General features: G+C 42.7%; 1 protein-coding gene across 14 annotated transcripts in view; it reads right to left on the bottom strand.

The window, feature by feature from the left end:
* Positions 1-21,962, bottom strand: part of LOC109890932 (forkhead box protein P1-B-like) — a 208,078-nt gene that overhangs the window by 4,943 nt on the left and 181,173 nt on the right. For 8 of the 14 annotated variants that reach the window (XM_031824899.1, XM_031824895.1, XM_031824901.1 and 5 more), the window contains 9 exons: positions 19,076-19,189; positions 12,801-12,888; positions 10,522-10,605; positions 6,777-6,987; positions 6,547-6,647; positions 5,723-5,824; positions 3,878-3,999; positions 2,972-3,041; positions 2,573-2,739 (listed from right to left, as the gene is read on the bottom strand). In XM_031824899.1, coding sequence (XP_031680759.1) covers positions 2,573-2,739; positions 2,972-3,041; positions 3,878-3,999; positions 5,723-5,824; positions 6,547-6,647; positions 6,777-6,987; positions 10,522-10,605; positions 12,801-12,888; positions 19,076-19,189 — 1,059 coding nt within the window. The remainder of the gene's footprint in view (positions 1-2,572; positions 2,740-2,971; positions 3,042-3,877; positions 4,000-5,722; positions 5,825-6,546; positions 6,648-6,776; positions 6,988-10,521; positions 10,606-12,800; positions 12,889-19,075; positions 19,190-21,962) is intronic. The other 6 variants (XM_020483096.2, XM_020483090.2, XM_020483098.2 and 3 more) reach the window with 3 other exon arrangements.

Genomic DNA, 21,962 nt, shown 5'->3' with positions numbered 1-21,962 from the left:
TAATGAATCTCTGAGAGGGGCCTCACTGGGCTGGGCTTGATGATAATTTCACCTTCCTTTGAGGTATTCCAATCCCAGGAAACCGGCAGGCTTTATTTTCATAGCAGCTGACAACTGGGTATTCACTTAGAATTGATAAATGAGGAAGATTAACAACGTGCGACGGGGAGAGAGAAGAATGGACTCTGCGGAGGGAGCGAGTGGGGGGGTTTGTCAGCCTCCTGGTGGCGGTGGATCAGTGGCGTGCTGTGTGTTCCCCTTCCTACTCGTTAACATGCACAACCTGCGAGGCGGGTCTCCAGAGGATGACCCCGAGCCGGCTTCTATCATTAATCAACTTCAAGCAAACACAGCGACCAGACACCGCTATACATGCTTTAAACTCCAAAATTAATGCATATTTTCACCCAAGTGTCAATAAGAGAAGAAAAGCGCTGGCAGGAAGGCGCGAGAGCAGAGCAGAAAGGCACACTCAACACAACACTGTGATAAGAAACAGAGCCCTTACGAGAATAATAACGCTGTCAGTTGTAAACAAGGCAAAACATGAACCCAGCCCACTGCCTGGGCAAAGGAGGCGCTAAAGAGATGAGATCTGCCAAATTCTCATTACAGAAACACTGCAGGAATAAAGCGCACGGGAAGGAGGCTCCACAGGCGCAGAGAGGAGGGAAAAAGGGGGTAGCGTATTATGAGCAGCTGCGGGATATTTTCCCCTTTTTTATAACCATTTCAATTGTTATTTTTTAGAAATCGATACACAGAGTCAAATAACGATATATTATCGTCCAAAAAGAATATGGCAATGTGTAACTGTATACATTTATGTCCCCCGTCACCATGTGTCAGTACGAGATGCCGAGCTCGTTTTGACCAGCGTAATGCACGTTCCAGATTTATTTACCCACAATCGTTACACAAATTAGATGTATTTACCCACAGACTTGAAAACAAGTTCAACACAAACGAGCTGACAAAACAGGGAGAAAAGTAAAGTCAGCTTTTCTACTGGTTTGAGATCAAAGTAACTCCACAAGTCACATCGCCTCAGGTCTCAATCCCTAGCTGCAGGGCAAACATGAAATTGTTATTATTATGCTATTGAACTGCATGCTGATTCCACACTCTGCTTTTAATTAGCTGGCTGAGGCTGGATACCTGATTATAGTCTTCCTGTAAAATAGAACGGCCCCTGTTTTCCTCCCTGTGTTAAAAGCCTAACTCTGACGAACACCATGCAGGGCTGTGAGATAGGCAGCTGGTAAACACATGTAAGGCCTGGGCCACTCCATAGTCAAGCCTGAAGTCTGTACACCAGGTGAAGAGCTGTGAGCCAGGTTTGGTTCGGGTGGGACGAGGATGTTGCGAGTCTGCAGATTGTGTGAGGTGCATCTCTTGGAGAACAGAGAGGAGAGAGGGAGCCGGCTTGAGAGTGATAGAGGGTGCTAGCTCGTAAACCTGAACGTTTGTTTGAAGGCTTGCTGCTTCATAGAAGATAGAGGAAATGTGGCGCTGCGCAAACGCACTGAAGTTGAACGCTCTGACAAATTTTCTACTCGTATAAAGCTTATCCACACGGAGTAATTGTGAAAAAGCTCAGAATATGGGTTTAATCAGCCTCAAGATAAAGAGAGGGAGAGAGACACAGGCAGCCTTTGGGCCAGCACACCCATCCTGTCTCTGCCTTTCCTGTTCCAGAGCGATGCCCAAAGCTATGTTCACAGTGATTAGGGATGGCACTTTTCTCCATTTCGCCACAAGCTCAATACTGCACCTTTTTGTTTTCCGGCACAACTTCCCTCTAGCTCTGATGTTTTACGGGGCCATCCCTAAATCTAGCAGAGCTGCACATCGGTGCCCCACATCTGGAAACGATGCTGCCTGCCCCATATTATTTTAGGCTTCAAACAACTTAGCAGACACTCCTATACAACAAGTGAATAGGGAACTGTGGTTTCCAGTCCGACCACAGCTTTCCTACATGGGAACCTTGGACTATTTCTTCTAGAATAATTATGCTTTTTTTCTTGTTTTTCTTTCGACGGCTCAGAGGGTTCTGAACGTGTTGGAGCTCATGTTTCAGTGTGGAGGAGACAGCAGCTTTGTCACTTTTCTTTCTGGCATTTTGTTAATATTTGTAATAAATTGAAGAGGTGATTATGGCTGGACTCAGCAGATGGCAGGACAAATTTTAGAAGCGTAATAAAGAAGAGTTTCTAAACTTTGTGTTGAAATAACAGAGGGCTCCGGTCTTTTCTTCCCGGCCTTGCCTGGCTTTAAAACCTTCCAGAAGGTGGAGTTTCCATTTTCAGGGAGGGCTGCAGCCACAGTCCTGGCCCTGACCCTTCATTCAACTGTGCCAATATCACCCTCTCTTTATTTATAATCCTGTTTATCACTCTTCATTTAGTATAACATTGACATTTAATATCAAATTCTAAAGCATTTAAGTGGATTTTAAATGTTCTATCAAAATCCATTATATTTGGGATCTATTTGAATCAGTTGAAACGCTTTCCTTTCCTCCAGTCTTAAACAAATACTGCAGATAAAAAAGTAAGGAGCCACTCACATAGCTGGCAAGGGAGAGCGTCCTGGACTGCTGTCACTGCCGTTGCTGTTTCCATGGTCCATCGCTCCGTTCATCTCCTCTCGGATGGCATTCGCCAGGGAGTTGAGGGTGGGACTTCCAATGGAAGCAGTAGTGTATAGAGGTATGTTGTTTTCTGCCATTGAAGCCTGAAAAGCATGCACAGTGTTAAAACAGTGAAACGGAAGAAAACTGTCAGCACTTTTCAGCCTGCCAACCCACCACCCGCACATCCAAAACAAGGAAGAATGACCAGGAATAGGAGGTGGACACAGTGTTATGTTTATTATTTCCTGCCTTTCTTTCCCTCACAGTAAAAGGTTAAAAGGTAAAGTAGTGAACGCCCAGAGAGCTTGAGACTGAGTCAGTATTCACATTTACCTGGAAGGCTGCTGAGAGAGCTGGCCCATAACCCAAGCTGGTCTGGATGTTCTTCACTAATGCTGGACTTCTGCAGAAAACAACTTTAGTTTAGAAAATGCTCATCATTCATTTAGTACATTCCATGCAATTTTATCAATCCCCAAAAGTTCACAGGATCATTTCAATTCATTGTAAGGAAGACAAAACAGGTTGATGAAAGCAGGTTGTGTAAAAGCACGATGTAATGATGGAAGAGCTGAACACAGAGGCATGATGGGAACACAGAGGCATGATGGGAACACAGAGGCATTGATGGGAACACAGAGGCGGAGCATGCAGGAGGTGGGGAGGGGGAGGGGGGGGGTTGGGGGAAGTTGGGGGTCAGGAAGCAGAGTGGGCCAGGCGGAAGTGCTTACTGTACGAGCAGCTCATCAAAGTTCTCATCAGCGGCGTATTTCCGAGGGCGGCCTCGCTGTACGTGGCGGCCGCGTTTAAACTCCTCATCATCAACAGTCCAAAAGGACCCAAACTCATCCTCTACTCTCACAAAGCACTTATGCAGGGAAAGGTTGGTGCGAATGGCACCCTGAGCAGGAGACGAGCATCAGGGCAGCCAGATGCAGATGCAGTGATCACAACAACACAGGGACAGATAGACAGAGGGACAGACAGACCAACACCAGTCACAGACAGAGGGACAAGGGAGGAGAGGGAGATGATCAACATGAAAATAAGCACAAGCCAATGTGGGTTATGGTTACACCACCAGGAGTAGAAGACGGAAAGCACGGGGGATGCTGCACACTAAAGCAAACAGCGACTTTTGGGGGACATCGTGGCACGCAGACAATGACATGGAGCAGCCTCTTCCCATAGATCCACAACCAGACAAACGCCAGAGTCGGCCAGAGATGGCAGACCTACCCACTGATCTTTTGTGGCCTTCTCTTTTGGAACTCTAGTTCATCCACTGTCCACACAGCCCCTTTAACGTTTTCTACTCGCACAAAACACTTGTGAAGACTAAGATTATGCCGGACTGCGTTCTGCAGTTGGTGTAAAAAAAGAGAAGGGAGAGAAAAATTCTATCAACACAAGAAAATGTCTAATAATGAACCACTTCATTTCAGAGAAGAAACATTTAGACAGACACATGATAGATCCTGGACATAAATACAGTACATTCCTTCAAGTATCAGTGATCTATTGGCAGTAGACTGCCAAAAGTATCAAATGACAAAAACATTGTGGAAATATTTTCCAGTTACTATGGCAATACAGTTTCATTTCATCAACATCCTTTTAAAATATCTTTCATAGAGCTTGAATTTATGATGAGCCATTTGAGAAGAGCCTACTGATAACAAAACCCAAACTGAACAAAGACCTTGATCAAATAAACCAGTCTGTTTGGTTTGTTTCAGTTAATGACCTTACCTACAATTGAACAATAATGGAGAAGACACATTTCCAAAAGCTTCAGCTTGTGGGTTTATATGATAAGCTTTTTCATAAGACCATTTGCAGAGTATGCGGGTTACTTTTCTTAAAGTGGCAATCGGCAGTTGAAACAATAACAACATGCTTTCCCCGCCACTGTTGTTTCGGTAAAAAGCTGAGGGATGAGGCTGGAGAATCCAAAGACAGAGCTATGGATGCAAACGGTGACCACCCATGCCATCAAAATTATAGTTTTGAGGCTATACAGTGTTTGTTGACATTTATTTTTGTTTAAAATATGCTTCAAATAAGCTTATATTTTGGGTTCTGAAGGGGTACCACAGCTAAACTAAACTCATGAGGCATTTATAAGTTACATTATTTAAGAATCAATGGGTACATATAATTCATTTATAAGTCCAAAAATGGATGTAACAATTGCAGATTGCCCTTTTAAATAAACCAATCACTGACACATGAGATTGGAACTCTGTATACGTATGGCCCTTTGTCATCTGAGTGCTTTATTGAGTGTTTGTGTGTGTGTGTGTGTGTGTGTGTGCGCATGCCTCTATGCAGGAGTGTTTCACAGTGTGGGATTTGGTGTTTATAACTCCAATGTGCCCCTATGGTAGGGCTGTCAGCGGCCTGCGAAGGCAGGCAGTTAAAGAGAGAGGACAGTGAGCTGTGGAGGGGGGCTGGTGTGGGGCTCAGGGGTTTATTCACAGCTGCATTGTGGATACGCTACACTACAGGCCCTCCCTGCCTTATGAGGGTAGCCTTCAATGCTTCATCACTCTCTTTTCTCTTACTCCTCAGCTTCTCCTTTGGTTTTAGTCTGCCCTCTCTTTTCTCTTATTCCTCAGCTTCTCCTTTGGTTTTAGTCTGCCCTCTCTTTCTAACCCCTCTCTTTTTCTGTCTCTGTTTCTCTTGGGGTTTGTTTGCCTGTGTGTGTGTGTGTGGCCCAGTGGAAAAGGTGTTCTCAGTTTAAATTCTGTGGGAGTGTCTCGGCCAGGAGTCCCTGGCAGCACAGTAGGGAGTTAAACACATCCACCCACTACCAAAAACATCTCCAAATATTAGGTGGGGATTTTCTTTTACAAGAATGCACAATTTCCCTTTGACTTTTTTCTGCGAGGTTACAGACAGTTTGTGTTAGGGGTGGCTCTATTCGGATAGAACAAGCGGGCAAAGTTATGAATTGGGTAAAGACTCATTCATTGCATTTAAACTTGATACATTTGACTATCATTTAATTCCACAAGATCAACACAACTGTCCCTGCCCTTTATATTAGTCTAAGGAAGTCAAAGTGAAGAGTGATTTTACCTTCCATGTTGCGGCGTTGCGCCTGAAATATGCAAACATTCGTGTGAACCAGTTGTAAATTTCATTTAGTGTTAGCTGCTTTTCCGGTGATTCAAGGATAGCCTGGAAAAAGAGACAGAAACAACATTTAACATTTTGTTCCCTCTGAAAAACAATCAATTATTCACAAGTGGCATGCAGGTTGTGTGTGCTCTCCTGAAAGAACACAGACGACAGTTCATCGTCTGTCCGTGTGATGATGTGTACCCTCTCGCTTTGTTTATGGAACACTGTCTGGTTCCCATTCAAATCTCACAATTTGAATATATTTCTTTTGTCAGTGTAAATGGAGGGAAGCGAAAACATTTCTCAGGCAGATTACAGGCCAGCAATTATGCCAGGCTTTAGATACATTCCTGAGATCCCAGATTACTGCGGGCTGGCCAGATAATTGACTGGCCATCTTAAAACAGGCTCATCCCTACTGTTGTGTGAAATTAATTTCATAATAATCACATCCACTGTAATGCTTAATCAAAAGCAAATGTTATTTATGGCCGTTTTTTGGAGTCCCGAGTGCATTCTTGTACTCATTTGCAGATGGTTAATCTTCTGCTGCGCGTCTAAATTGTATTTGAAATTTAACAAGTAAGGGAGAGAAAAAAAAGCAGAAAATAAGCAAATCTGTGTCTTGGCTGAATATTTATCTAATGCGTGTTCTGCTAACGACAGAAGCCACTGAAGCAGATTAAAGGCTCTATTCCTTTAAATGACAGATTAAATACATTGCAAGTTACCAGCTCAGAGAAGTGCAGAGCGGAGGCATCTGACCAGAGGATCCTTACCTGGCGTATAAGTGAGGCATATGTGAAGGGAGGTCTGACTTCAGCATTCATGTAGAACTCTTTGTTCTGGACAATATCTGTACAAAGGGAGCAAACACAGCATACAGACGAACATAGAGAAAGGCCATAGTTAGTAGCTATTATAGATACACTTGTAGTGTGATAGACTTGAAATTGTATGTGCGCGCGTGTGTATGTGTTTATGTGTGTGTGGTATATGCTTCCAATACCTGGGGAAATGGGCATGTTGTACTTGTCAGAGTAGCGCCGGCGCATGGGGCCCACGCTGTGGTGGAGGCTGTTGGGGGTGATGACGGAGTAGGCCTGGGACAGGGGAGTCAGGGGGGCCGTGGGGGTGGTTGGGGTCTGGGGCAGGCTCAGAGGGGGCGAGGCCTCAGGGGGGGCTGTTTTGGACAGGGTGACGTTGGACACCAGGTTGAGCTGGGAGGGAGAGTAAACAAAACACAGACAGACAGACAGACAAAAGCTCGTTAATTACCCGGCGTCTCAGATGCCTCATTGGCTAAGCTGATCACAGCTCTAATTATGGCCAACCCCGAGGATGATCCGTGAACGTTCGCTAAACGCTTAGAAAACAACCGAGGAGTCCTGCTCATGCTCTCTCCACCTCCCGTCTCCTACTCCTCTAACGGCTCAGCTCCCTGCTCTCTGTTTTCTTCCCTTTGTTTGATCTGCTGGCATCACATCCGTGGCGACTGGCGAGGGGAGATGGGCGGCCCTAACAGCCCTGACAAATGACAATGTGATTCTTACCTACCGCTGAGCAGCTACTAATAAGCCACGGAAAGGAAGCCGCCAATCTGGGCTAATTACAAGCTGAAATTGTATTGTAAGGACTCTAATTAGGAGATGCTTACGGAAGTGATCTGATGATTAAATGCTGTATCTGAATGACCCCATCACCTGGGCTACGCTGTCTGGCGCAAGATGCATCCCAAATATTTGGTTGAGAGGGAGAATGAGAGGGGTTGCTTTTCTGTCAAGGGTGGGGGTGTGGGGAGGGATATTAGTAATAATGGCTACAAGGTAAACGAATTAAGCCAAGTGCTCTGAACGTATACCATGGCTTCCAGCAGCTGTGGCTGCTTCCAAACTCTGCCAAGCCTCCACAGTGGAGCAGCAGTCAAGTGGAAAATTCTAGTCTGACCCATTGCTCCTGCTATTAATTTGCAGGAAAGCTAATGACACATATACATATTCGCACAAAATTGTTCTAATTGCTCATTTGCCAAAGGAGGCCAGTTTCCAAATTAAACATGACTTTAGTCTGCAAGGAAAGAGGGGAGGAAAAGAGAGAGAGAAAGAGAGAGAGAAAGAGAGAGTAGAAAGTAGAGAGAGAGAGAGAGTAGAGAGAGAGAGAGAGAGAGAGAGAGAGAGAGAGAGAGAGAGAGAGAGAGAGAGAGTGTAGAGAAAGAGAGTAGAGAGAGAGAGAGAGTGGGCAGGAGGCATCTCATCTTTGACAATCATTTGTGGATTGTGCTAACAAATTAATGAAATGCCAACGCTGTCAATTGCTTTGGAGGTATCAGATGTCTACGTTTAGCTGATAATGGTTGTGGGTTACAGTGGAGGCGCAGGGCTTGCAGGTGAAAGTGAACAGACAGTGTTTAACATCTCACCCCCCCCCCCCACATGGATCCTCCACGGCCACCCAATTACCACAACCCTATTAACAGTCATTACCACCAAGAGGGCCCCACATGATAGACAGGTATATAATAAAGAAATCTGGGGCTGCCTGCACGGCTGGCACCACCGCTATATTTATCCTTGACATGACATTGACTTAACGAGGTTACGGCTAGTGTGATTTTTCTGAATGAATTGTAGTCTGTGTATTTGTATTCATTTGCATTACACTTGCTAAAACATGGGAATTGTGTCTGTTTTTTTTCCTGCATCAATAGAGATGTGTAAATACAGCATGTGATGTTTATTAAGAATTCTGAGGCCAGAATATGCCTTTTTGGCAGAGTTCTACACAAATAATGTGTTACACAATTACTGTAAGCACATAAATGTATACGGTACATTCACTACTGTACGAGGGTGTTATTCTAAATCAAGGGCCAAATAAATCACACTTGGGTTGGTTGTTTTCTGACACAATACTATCAATAGACTTATTTTCCTGTGGATTAGCAGTCTTTGTTTCATGTTTCATCCATATTCCCCAGCCAAAAACAGTGAGTGGCCCTCAACAATAGGCCAGACAGCCTGGTAATAGCCTGGCCTTTGTTTCCCTCAGCATTTGGGCTCACTCCAGTGCAGAGACAAAATGAGACTTCAGACAGAAATTAATGAAATGGTAATTGGTGATCTAATTATACTGGCTTTGACTTGCCAAGCTGCTAAAGAAAATAAACAAAAAAGTCCCTCCTTAATTATGTACTGCGAAAAGGTCAGACTTCTGACGAGAATGCTTAGTGACACCAACTACAGAGACCCAACCCCACGCCCACACAAAGACAAACACACACACAGTATTCTTCAGCTCTTTTTTTATTATATATATATTTTTTTAAAGCTCAAAGGAATAAATTAAATCATATTCAGTTGACACTGTATGTACAGTATATAGCTATGTGTTATGTATTTAATTAGGACTAACTGTAAAATAGTAACTGTAAAATGCAGGCAATTGCTGTTGTCTGTCGTGACTGAATGGTTTTTCTCCCATCAACACCCACTCCCTGAACAGTCTATAGTCTAAAGCCTGGTCTGAGGTCAGCTCCAGCTCCAGTCTAACTGAGAGCTCCAGCTGGGACTGTGGGATTCCCCCACTGATCCAGCCACTGAGCCACACCACGGCTAGACACATTTATCATAGCATATCATTGCAGCTACCAGCATGCACTGCACCACCGCTGGAGAATGCAGGAATTGTATTTATTTGAATAAAAGCAGCACTGGTCTGGTACCCACCCCCCAGAGCTTTAGCACAGAGCCCTGACACAGCCATTCCCACTGGCCCTGGGGAGAGGTAGAGAAGTCAAGATGCTATCTGCTGCCCCAGCCACTTTTCATATACAAATGTCCCCGTGACAGGCACTCGTTCTGAAGCCTAATCTACACAATCAGTGTGTGTGACAGAGGCAAAGCTCCGACAAGCAGCCTATTGTCACATCTCCAGGCACTTTGTTGACTGCCTGCCTTCCTGCCTGCGCTATGTGGCGCGCCGTACAGAGATTCTGCCCATCAATAGCTCCAGACTGACTGTAAATATATGATTGAGGCTTTGAAAGGAACTTGTCAGAGGAGCGGTTCTCTCTCTCTGTGTGTGTGTGTCTCTGTGTTCAGCCCAGCAGTGTAATGGCCCTCATGCCTTTGGCACTATGAATGAACTGTCACAATGACTGAACTATGGTAATGGCGCTCCTTCTTAAACATGACAAAATAGCAGTACGCTTTATTTTTAAGTGGTACCCCTGTAAGACAAGGATAAAACAGTAAGTTATATCGTGACATGATGACTTAACATACATGGTGTTATGGTCCGAAAAATGTGTCAAGATAAGGAATTGAACAGCCATCACGATTGCTCTTAATTTGAGAAACATGTTGTATTTCTGAAGCTTATTTTGGGGGAATCCCCAGGATACCATCTTCACAACCAATTGAAGACGTTGAGGAGATTTTTCAATTTCAAAGAAAAGTCTATATTTTACAACGCTACAGAGGTCTATGGTGTCGGCTCATACCAACACTAGTTCAGCCACCACTGACCGCTGTTACCATGTGCTCCGAGTTGATCATCAGAACAAAATAGAATCTGGGATGTCAAAATATGTGACCAAAACATTTTTTTTGTGCTCCTCTCAAGTGAGCAGCTGCTTCCGTTTAGCAGGTACATAAAAGAGATGAGGAAATACATTAACACATATAAGTGTGGCAATTAGACAAGTGAGAGACGAGGAGGACGGAAAACAGGCATGTGGTAGAGAGTTTACTCACTGGCTGTGGGGTCGGCTTGGGCTCAGTGGATTTGACGTGGAGATGCGTCATCATGGCTTGCAGACGCTCTTTGTCTTTCGCCAGCTGTAATGAGAAAGGGGGAAAAAACGACCAGTAAATCCTTTATGAACAAAAATCTCATTCTCTGTAGTACAATCCAATGCATTATGTTATTTCTCACTGTATGTCATATATATTTATTTAATATGCTGCTCTGATTATAAACTTTGGTGTATATTGATACCTCAATGTTCATGAACAAGTCCACCTGGCGATGTCTCTTCTTCAAGGTTAAACTATACTCTAGGTCCCATTGCCAATAAGAAACCCTGGATCTGCCTACCTGTCCTAAACTGTCCACTCGGTCTTACAGTAGCTGCCAGGTCACATTATAGAGATATGCTGGGTTAGGAGGAGGAATCAGGATGTGTCTGATAAACACACACACCGAGTTGCTCTCAATGATACACACAACCAGAGCGGAAATAATAAGTAATATGGTAGTGTTGTGAAACGCTTAACTGAACTTGTAACCTCGTCGTTTGAGGTTAAAATTATGTTAATCGTCATTGCGTTTGTAACTATGATAAATGGTAGTACAGTTGAAGTCGGAAGTTTACATACACTTAGGTTGGAGTCATTAAAACTTGTTTTTCAACCACTCCACAAATTTCTTATTAACAAACTATAGTTTTGGCAAGTCGGTTAGGACATCTACTTTGTGCATGACACAAGTCATTTTTCCAACAATTGTTTACAGACAGATTATTTCACTTATAATTCACTGTATCAAAATTCCAGTGGGTCAGAAGTTTACATACACTAAGTTGACTGTGCCTTTAAACAGCTTGAAAAATTCCCGAAAATGATGTCATGGCTTCAGAAGCTTCTGATCACCATCCCAACCGTGAAGCACAGGGGTGGCAGCATCATGTTGTGGGGGTGCTTTGCTGCAGGACTGACTGGTGCAATTCACAAAATAGATGGCATCATGAGGGACGAAAATGATGTGGATATATTGAAGCAACTTCTCAAGACATCAGTCAGGAAGTTAAAGCTTGGTCACAAATGGGTCTTCCTAATGGTCAATGACCCCAAGCATGCTTCCAAAGTTGTGGTAAAATGGCTTAAGGACAACAAAGTCAAGGTATTGAAGTGGCCATCACAAAGGCCTGACCTCAATCCTATAGAAGATTTGTGGGCAGAACTGAAAAAGCGTGTGCGAGCAAGGAGGCCTACAAACCTGACAATTTTAAGGCAATGCTACCAAATACTAATTGAGTGTATGTAAACTTCTGACCCACTGGGAATGTGATGACAGAAATAAAAGCTGAAATAAATCACTCTCTCTACTATTATTCTGACATTTCATATTCTTAAAATAAAGTGGTGATCTTAACTGACCTAAGAAAGGGAATTTTTACTAGGATTCAATGTCAGGAATTGTGAAAAAACGAGTTTAAATGTATTTGGCTAAGGTGTATGTAAACGTCCGACTTCAACTGTATATACATCATCAAATCTGTTATACATAAAAATGCCATTGATGACAATGCCTGCTTAGCAACAAATAAATACACAAAAACAACAGTTAATGGCATGGTTTGTTGTGTCTACCTTTCAGTTGTAATAAAATATGTGCAAACCTTCCCCAAAGGCACCTGGTTCCAGCCTAGAGGGCATTGGGACCGGTAGAGAGTGTTCAGACCACCTCTCCACAGCTCTTACTTACGCACACTAATGGACCAAAATTGTGCCATCCCTTTTTCCATTAGCGCATACTTAATGTACATATGCATATTTTCCAGGGTCCCTCGTATGGACGAAGTGCCTATCAGACCACTCATGGGAGGACTGCATTAATATTCCTTATCACTGTTATTTGTGAGAAATATTGTACCGTATCTTTCTGTTCCAATAAACCTAGTAGACACTGAGGAAGCCCATCGTTGGCTGCTGCCTGAGCATTTCAAGAAGTGTTTTATTGTTGGTGCCAAACAGTTTAAAGTCATAAATAACCTTAAAACCCAGTAAAATTCAAAATGTAATTATCTTCTCTACTTAGCCCCGGAGCCCTTCATATATCTTTGCCTTGCTGTCATGCATACATAACACATTTTTAATGACTGGTTACTCACAAATGTACAAAATCATTTTATTCTTCCACCCCCCTCAATGTGTGACCCATGGTTCATATTTGCGAGACAGGGGGAGGGCAGTAGACAGAGGAAGTGTCAGGAAAGGAGCCACACATATTTGGCGAAAACGAGAGACAATACCTGTAGTTCCAGCTGCTGTACGACCTGCATTTGCACCCGACATTGGGCTGTGCTCCTGTCGTCCAGGGCGTGCTCATTGTTGAGATGCCTGAGAGAAAAGATAAAAAAGAAAACAAAGATTCTCAGCTCAGTGTGTCTTCACATGGTTTTACTGCAGCCTTTTATACAATTGAATAAAAATCCTAGAATTCTTTATGTGATTACGTGATCTAGTAATTCCTTTGTATGGGTACTGTGGGAATAAAGTAGAAATGGTGAACACACATACAGATAATAATGAGTAAATACTGTGCAGATCCAGAAATATAAAACTACCATAATATTACCAGGATTTATAAAACAATATCTGCATAACCTGAAAAGGAATTATTTAAGCAAAGAAGAAAGGAATCCATATTTCATGAGGTGGCCATATCTGCTCAAACTTTACTTCATAGATAAGAAAAATGACTTAAAAATTTCAGGTTGGATTAATTTTGTAAATTATACAGTGCTTCACTGTGCAACCTTTCTTTTCAAAGATGGCACCATTGCCTTTCTGGTTATGCCTTTTTGGCACATTCTCCTTATTTTGGTGGATTCTTTTAGTTAATTATGTCATCAAGATGAAGAGAAGTCAAATGAAGCCAGACGGAAAGGCAAAGGACAACAAGAAGAAGAGAGATGGAATCTGTCACAAACTTGAATTATGAATATAATTATGCATGATTATTTTATACTGCGAAGATGTTCTCTTTTCCTGCACGTTTTTTACTAATCTAAATAAGTAGCTTGCCCGGCAGCAGACAGGATTTTTTCCGTGATTTATATAAAATGGTGGAGATAAGGTTCACGAGTGAAGGAAATATGATTGGAGGATTTTTATCAGCCTCCGCATGAATTACTGTTTGAAAATGCTTATGCAGGGGCATTTCATTAATCATTTAATCATAATCCGAGCAGGATGTTTGAACTGATTTCACAAATACCCTTTCATTTCACTACTTCATTATGCTCGCTAATGGATCCAATATATTATATATATCATAAATTATATCACATCTTCAGTGACCATGTAGGTCACTGTCACTAGGCATGCCTCTACGCGCTCACAGTGGCGCCGGCAGAGGGAGGAATGGTGTGCGACGTGCCTGCCTTCTCAAATACACGTTTTCTGTCATTTATTGCAAAAAGTAGCCAGACCTGACCGGGGCAGCAGCAATGGCAGGCTGGGCTGAAGTGATGGCCCAATAAATCTAAAGGCCACCCTGGCAGTTTTGTTATGGGCCGATTGCTTAACATACCGACAACACATTTGTGCATTAAAAAGCCACAGACACACACAAAACTGACATTATGTGAAGGGAGGGGAAATTGATGGCATTCTGCTTGAATGTGAAGGTTTCTATTTTCAACCTTGGGCACATTGATTTAAATCTTTATGGCAAATACACTGCTTTTCAGATGTCCCGGTTGTATATATATTTTTTTAAATAGTCTGTAATATATATTCAGTATTTTCAATGTAATTATTTTGACAAAAAGACAGAAATTAAGGCATATCTGAAGAAAGCGTGAACGATAACCCTGGCTGTTGAAATCAATTCTGTCCACTCAGCTCCACATTTATCTGAATGAAATAAAAGGCAATTTAATTAAGTAGGTTGAAACCGGTAAACATTTCAGTACATCTTACAAAAAAAAAATAAGAATAGGTAAAGACGTTTCAACTTCAATTTATTTAACCGGCATAGACCTCATTTTCATTGAAGGGTGACCTACGTGATGAGCTTCGGAATTTCTCTGTTCACGGAAGCCATGCGCCTTGCTTCTTTTCATCCTTTGTTACATGAGATTTTTTCCCCCTTCTAATGACATGGAGAGTCACAGTGCATAATTAATAGGAAATGAAATATTCAAATGGCCCCTAATGCAGCCCTGCGAAGAGCGTCTGGATACAGGGAGCGAGCTGGGGATACGGGGAATTGACATCGAGAGAGACTATGAACGTTGGCATGTGTCACTTTCTGGACTTGAAATGAAACAGATTTTAAAAGCTTTCTGTCAGGATGACAGTCCCTAATGTAAATTGCCACAATAAAACAAGTTAAATAGACATTCCTTACACAGTCAGCTTTTTACATATCATTTAGTGTGCCTCTCTTTTTAGCTGGTTTTAATTATATACTCTGGACCAGCACTATGGCACATGTCCATATACTCTGTAGCTGATCATTGTGTACATTTTCATTTCTTATTTTCATTGTTTTTAATAAAACTGTTTGCACATCGGGTCCAAACTGCATTTTAAATATAAGATATTCAAGAATATTGTTCAACGATTTTCAAATACATCTTTTAGGAAACCTATGTTGAGATATATGATGAACATTGTCCACAAAAGACATACCAAAACCAAATAGCCTATTCTTTCTTCAGCATTTCTCAGAGAGTGTTGAGGTATGAGAGTCAGTTCGTTTTATGAGAGCGAGAGAGAGGCAGAGGGTGCAGCACTAGAGGGCAGTGCAGTGTTTCACTGGCTGTGACCTTTGAACGGCCACTGAAGCGGGGGTCTTGACCCTCATAAAAACACTGTAGCTCTGCTACGATCCGGACCCCACCTCTCACAGCACTGAATTGAAAACAGGAATAGGATTTGGCCCTTTTTATTTATCGAGACAGTGCATGTAGGTATTCATGTTTCCTTTAAAAGACAGAATAAATACGCACACAGTTTAAAACAACATTTCACTCCCGTGTTAGTTGTTACTGTTGGCATGCCGAGCTGAAATCTGGTTGACGTTAGAGTCTTCCTCACCTTTCCCACTCTCCTACACAACACTCAGTGTTCTGCTGTCTCTCACACACACAGTCTCTACTGTCTCCTCCAGATCACTTCCAACATATCTATCCGCCTGAACAATCATTTATAAAAGGTATTGTTAGCATATCCCTGAACTATTCATTGTTTTTATTTGTGGGGTATCAGTCTCTGGGTTTCATGTGGAAGTGCTTAAGGGTTTGAGAGTTAACACCTTGGTGAGCTGCTTGCTCTCTTGCCTGCTGCTGTTACACAAAGGCGGCTTTGTAGAGACTCTCTCCAAAGGTTTTCTTAACATGTTCCGAGAAGTTTAGGCAGGCAACTAAAGTAAACAAGATGTTGCCATGATAAAAACATTGCAGAGTGCACTAAAAGGCTTTTTTTCTAAGGAGAGCTTTACCAGGCATACAGATTTTAATTCCGCTCACTTCTATAAACAAAGTGTGAGGCAATGTCAGAATACAATAAATAGTGATGGTTTTGAAGGTGACACTCCCAAAACTGAAATGTGAAGGGAGAAGAATATAGACACATTTTTGCTAATTTGTAATGTTAAGTCGAACAACTTAGTGAAAATTGTGTTAAAAACAGAGTAAAAAAAAACGACTCAAACATTCTGTTCTTGCTCTCAGTTCACATAAATCCAGGGTAGCTTACATTATTATCATAAAAAATGATCTCAAAGTGTTTTGCGGTGCTGTAAACACTTTAGGACACTTTTCAAAACAAACTTCTCTCAAAGTGACCAGCTGCATAGTATGAAATGAGAAGCCAATCACAGAGTAGGAACAGCAGAACTGCAGTGACTGTTAAGTCTCCACCCACTGTATCTTGTGAGGGACCTCTGTGTGCCCTGACTACTTGTTTTAGTTTAGGCCCAGGATAATGGAAATGTGTCATATCTTGTTTAAAGTGCCACTAATCCGGGCCGACAGACACCCATTGATCTGCTGCCACAGCACAGATGTTTTCATCCTCTGTCTCTGTAGCCATGATGGTGTCATGTGTTGGATTACCCACAGAACACTGCACACGATGTTGATTAGTAAACCAGGGTCAGGTCTGGACAGGGGACGATACAGTACATCACAGGCCCAGGTGAGAGTGGATGTGAATTAGAAGAAGCCAAAAGACACTGAGACGGATTCCTGTGTGGCTCAGTTGGTAGAGCATGGTGCTTGCAATGCCAGGGTTGTGGGTTTGACTCCCACGTGAGAGTAGTAGGAAAAAATATATATGAAAAAGAATGCACTCAGTTGTAAGTCGTGATAAGAGCATCTGCTAAATTACTAAAATGTAAATATTTTAGAGGGTCCAATGGCCTTGGTTATAATTTAGGTTATTGAGGAGTAAAACTACTGAATCTGAGATGTGAAAATAAGTTTGTCTGGTGCTGTTATTAAGGTGTGATCTAAAGACAGCTTCTTAGGCAAGTTTGGTGAGAGAGGCAGTGTAGAGACAAAAATAAAGACAGCAGAAGAGAAGAGCAAACAGAGAGAAACAGAAAGAAAGCAAGAGAGAGGCAGAAAGAGCTGAGTGAAGGAAGTGAAGGCACATACACCAATCCCTGTCCAGTGACAAGGGCAAACATGCGGAGCGCCCTGAGTGTCGGGTGCCCCAGATAAACATCCTCCCGTTGTTTGTTTGGGAAAAACGTCCAGAATCACCATGGGGACGGTACTTATCACAGGAATTAGAGGCCCCTACAGGGCCCAATGGAGACCACACCCCAACACCCTCAGAGAGGCACAACAACACACCCAACACGCACTCACACACATATACGCAAACACACACACACGTACATGCACACAAATGTACAAACACACACATAACAAACCGTTGCACCTGTAGTGGAACTGAGCCCCAGGGGAAACCTTAATCGTCTCAAGAAGAGCGCCAGACACCCACAGGAACAAGACACTGGAGTAACATACAGTACCAGTCAAATGTTTGGACACACATACTCATTCAAGGGTTTTTCTTTATTTTTACTATTTTCTACATTGTAGAATAATAGTGAAGACATAAAAACTATGAATTAACACATATGGAATCATGTAGTAACCAAAAGTGTTAAACAAATAAAAATATATGTTCTATTTTAGATTCTTCAAAGTAGCCACCCTTTGCCTTGATGGCAGCTTTGCACACACTTGACATTCTCTCAACCAGCTTCATGAGGAATGCTTTTCAACAGTCTTGAAGGAGTTCCCACATATGTTGAGCACTTGTTGGCTGATTTTCCTTCACTCTGCGGTCCAACCCATTCCAAACCATCTCAATTGGGTTGAGGTCAGGTGATTGTAGAAGCCAGGTAATATGATTCAGCCCCCATCACTCTCCTTCTTGGTCAAATAGCCCTTACAGCCTGGAGGTGTGTTTTGGGTCATTGTCCTGTTGAAAAACAAATGACAGTCCCACTAAGCGCAAACCAGAAAGGATGGCGTATCGTTGCAGAATGCTGTGATAGCCATGCTGGTTAAGTGTCACCAGAAAAGCACCCCCGCACCATCACACCTCCTCCTCCATGCCTCGCGGTAGGAACCACACATGCAGAGATCCTCCGTTCACCTACCCTGTGTCTCACAAAGACACAGGCGGTTGGAACCAAAAATCTCATATTTGGACTCATCAGACCAAAGGACAGATTTCCACCAGTCTAATGTCCATGGCTCGTGTTTTTTAGTTCTTCTTCTTTTTGGTGTCCTTTAGTAGTGGTTTCTTTGCAGCAATTTGACCATGAAGGCCTTATTCACACAGTCTCTGAACAGTTGATTTTGAGATGTGTCTGTTACTTAAACTCTGAAGAATTTAATTGGACTGCAATTTCTGAGGCTGGTAACTCTAATGAACTTATCCTCTGCAGTAGAGGTAACTCTGGGTCTTCCTTTCCTGTGGCGGTCCTCATGAGAGCCAGTTTCATCATAGCGGTTGATGGTTTTTGCGACTGCACTTGAAGAAACTTTCAAAGTTCTTGAGTTCTTGAAATGATTGACTGACCTTCATGTCTTAAAGTAACGATGGACTGTCTTTTCTATTTGCTTATTTGAGCTGTTCTTGCCATAATATGGACTTGGTCTTTTACCAAATAGGGCTATCGTCTGTATACCACCTCTACCTTGTCACAACACAACTGATTGACTCAAATGAGACCATTATTTACACAAATGAACTTTTAACAAGGCACACATGTTAATTGAAATGTATTCCAGGTGACTACCTCATGAAGCTGGTTGAGAGAATGCCAAGAAGAATCTCAAATATAACATATATTTTGATTTGTTTTACATTTGTGTCATTACTACATGATTCCATATGTGTTATTTCATTGTTTTGATATCTTCACTATTATTCCACAATGTAAAAAATAGTAAAGAGAAAGAAAATACCCTGGAATGAGTACTGTAGGTGTATCCAAACTTTTGATGGTACTTTACATAACATACTGCAGAGAGATGCAGCGTAAACTTACTTTAGGAATGACTGGAAGTCCTCAAATACCGCCTCGCATCCAGGCCACTTGCAAACCCCATGCCCATAGAGCGGGTGACTGTGGTGAGAGTGGTGGTGGTCGTCTAGCGTTGATCTGGAAGAGAAAGCCAGATGGCATTAATGCCTGCCTATTAACAATCCCTTTGTGGAGGATGTCTTAATGGCTGATGATACAGAACTACACCATTTGAAGTGGAGGATGCTGATGGGTTTGGAGAGAATTCCCCTTGTGGTGTCTCGACACAAAAGCCTGTCTTTGTGTTGACCTTTGAACTGTGGACAGTGTGAGCCTTGTGATCTATGCTTCCTCTCTGGCTGGAGGTTGCGGCCCTCGTAGGGGCAGCCCTTGTGAGAGGGACCCAATATGTCACTATTTATTGTCAGTGATCCGAGTAGCAGCCCACTTTGATCCAGGCAGCCAGGGGTTCCCTGAGACGCCCTGACCGCTGAGCCCCATCCCAGAACCCACCTGGAGGAACGAGCTGGCCTGTCCCACAACAAAAATCCATCTGCCAGCCTCCTGTCGTGCACAAACAGTAAACACCAAACACCCCCGTCTGCTAGCAAATGATTTACCGATTGACGGACGGACCAACCGACGTCAGAAGGGACCAAACACTTGCACAGCTGAGGAGAGGCTTACGGCTTCACAACATCTGCTGTAAATACCAGGATCGTCCCGAAAAACAAACTACACAAAATCTTCCATATGGCAAGTCAAGTGGAAACACAGATTATAACCAGAAACAGTACAACGCAGAGGCCTGCGCGTGTAGACGGTGTGTGTTAGAAAACAAGACAGTGTGCCATATGGACACAGACACTGTACAAGTGTCAGCTACAAGAGTCTTGGGGACTGTCCTATATCGCCACCACCTGTGCTGCTAGTGGCTCTCTAGTCTAGCACACCACTGCTGCTTACGCAATGACCCATTCTGCAGGAGTTGAGAAGGGAGAGAGGGCAAGGGAAGATTCATTAGGTCCAAATCCCCACAGTACCGTCGTTAGGCATTCAGTCTAACCACTATTGTCTGATTCATATGGATACTATTTGCTCTCCTAAGGATGACTGTTGAAAAGCCCTCTGCACAATTTAACCAATCCTAACGCATACAATTACAGAAACAATCTTTCATTAATCTTCATTAATCTTTCATTTTATATATATATATATTTATATATAAAATATAAAACCGGGGTGTGCCAATTTTGCAGGATTAAACTACGCCGTTGTTCAGATTAAAATCAAATTTGTATAGATGTTGGTAAAGCTGTACCTCAAGAAGGAAATTTTAAGGGTCGTCACAGGTTTTTCTTGCGTTATAATTACTTGCTTAAGAGTTCACATTGTTCATAACGTGATAATTGCATTACAATTAGGGAGCAGTGAAGCATTCATGAATGTGGTTAACAGTTTTTTCCCCTCAAAAGTCAGACATATTTAAAAAAATAAAGAAAAGAAAAAATAAATGATGAATTATGCATACGCATTAAGACCTCTGTTTTGATACAGCTAATAAATAGATGTTAGAAGATCTATTACAATGACTTTTTAACAAGGAAATGTGTGGACTGTTGAAAGCTACTGCAGATTTTTTATTTAAAGAGATCCTTTTTTAATTATTTCGGAGGAGGTACATTGGTTAATTCTGTATTAATAAGATATTGAATTGTGGAGTGGGCACTGGGAGTCGGTGAGCACAGAGCTTGGAAGGAGCTGGCGGCAAATGACTAAACAGTGGTAAATGACAGAATTTACACAAAATGAGCTACATTAGTGTAATAGCTGAAGTTTGTGGGATTTCTCCCTATTGTGAGCTCATTCGGTACTACACGAGAAAAAACAGCTCCTCATCTCTCTCTCTCTCTCTCTCTCTGATCCTGTGGTGGAGTTAAATGTGACTCGCACCCTGGGCAGGTCTGTTAGGATGCTATTATTGTCAGGCTGCCTTGCTGCCTGGGGGAAGAGAACTCTAATGATCTTGTAACAGCAATGAGGGAAACCGTGTCATCTGCTTCCTGCATAGAATAGGAACAAAAAGCTCCTCTACCTAGACAGAATGTGGCCAGATCTTCCAGGTGTTGCACTTTGTAAACAACAACACATAGGCCTACCATACTGCAGGCAAAAACACAAGCAGAGCACACTGTACACAATCAGACTATTTCTAAGTAAGGTGCTAAGTAAGATCATACAGTACACTGGGGCAGTCAGTCTATTGCTACCAAACAGAAAGAGGATGGATGTGTCTACCAAGCTGGGTCAGAGTCTGGATGTGGTCTGTCTGTACAGCCAGTCACAATAAGGTCTATCATCTCTCAGAGTGAGTATCGATGACTGCCCCAACTCTATTCTCTCATATCTCCTGCCACTCAAGGGTTTACCCCTAAATGATTTAATTATCATTTTCCGGGTGTAAGACAAATTAAAGGCGAGAGAGAGGGGAGTGTCGTGCCAAATCAGATTATTTATCTCCTTAACAGATTGCTGAGCTGAAGTCCCTGAGCTGTGGTTACTGATGGTTGCTGGGAAGTAAGTGGGCCAAATGCTTTGTAAGGAGGATGCTCTCCCTCGCTCTCTCTTCCCTCCACATCTCTCTCCCTCTCTCTTCCCTCCACATCTCTCTCTCCCTCTCTCTCTTGTACAAAATGAGTGCAGTAAAGGGATGGGGAATTGACGTCAGGTACAGATAGGATACATTGGATTTAAATAAGCAAATCATTGAACAAAGAGACCTGGCTCACAGGGGTTTTTCTCTCCTCACATCCCAAAGCTCTGACCAGTCTGACTAACTGACAGGGAGAGGGCGTTCATCATGTTGGGGCATATTCAGTCCGGATCCCTGTCAGTCCTGCTACGAGTGAGG

This window comes from Oncorhynchus kisutch, linkage group LG5, assembly GCF_002021735.2.
Source record: "Oncorhynchus kisutch isolate 150728-3 linkage group LG5, Okis_V2, whole genome shotgun sequence".
NCBI lineage: Eukaryota > Metazoa > Chordata > Actinopteri > Salmoniformes > Salmonidae > Oncorhynchus > Oncorhynchus kisutch.
This window is presented reverse-complemented; position numbering and strand designations above follow the sequence as displayed.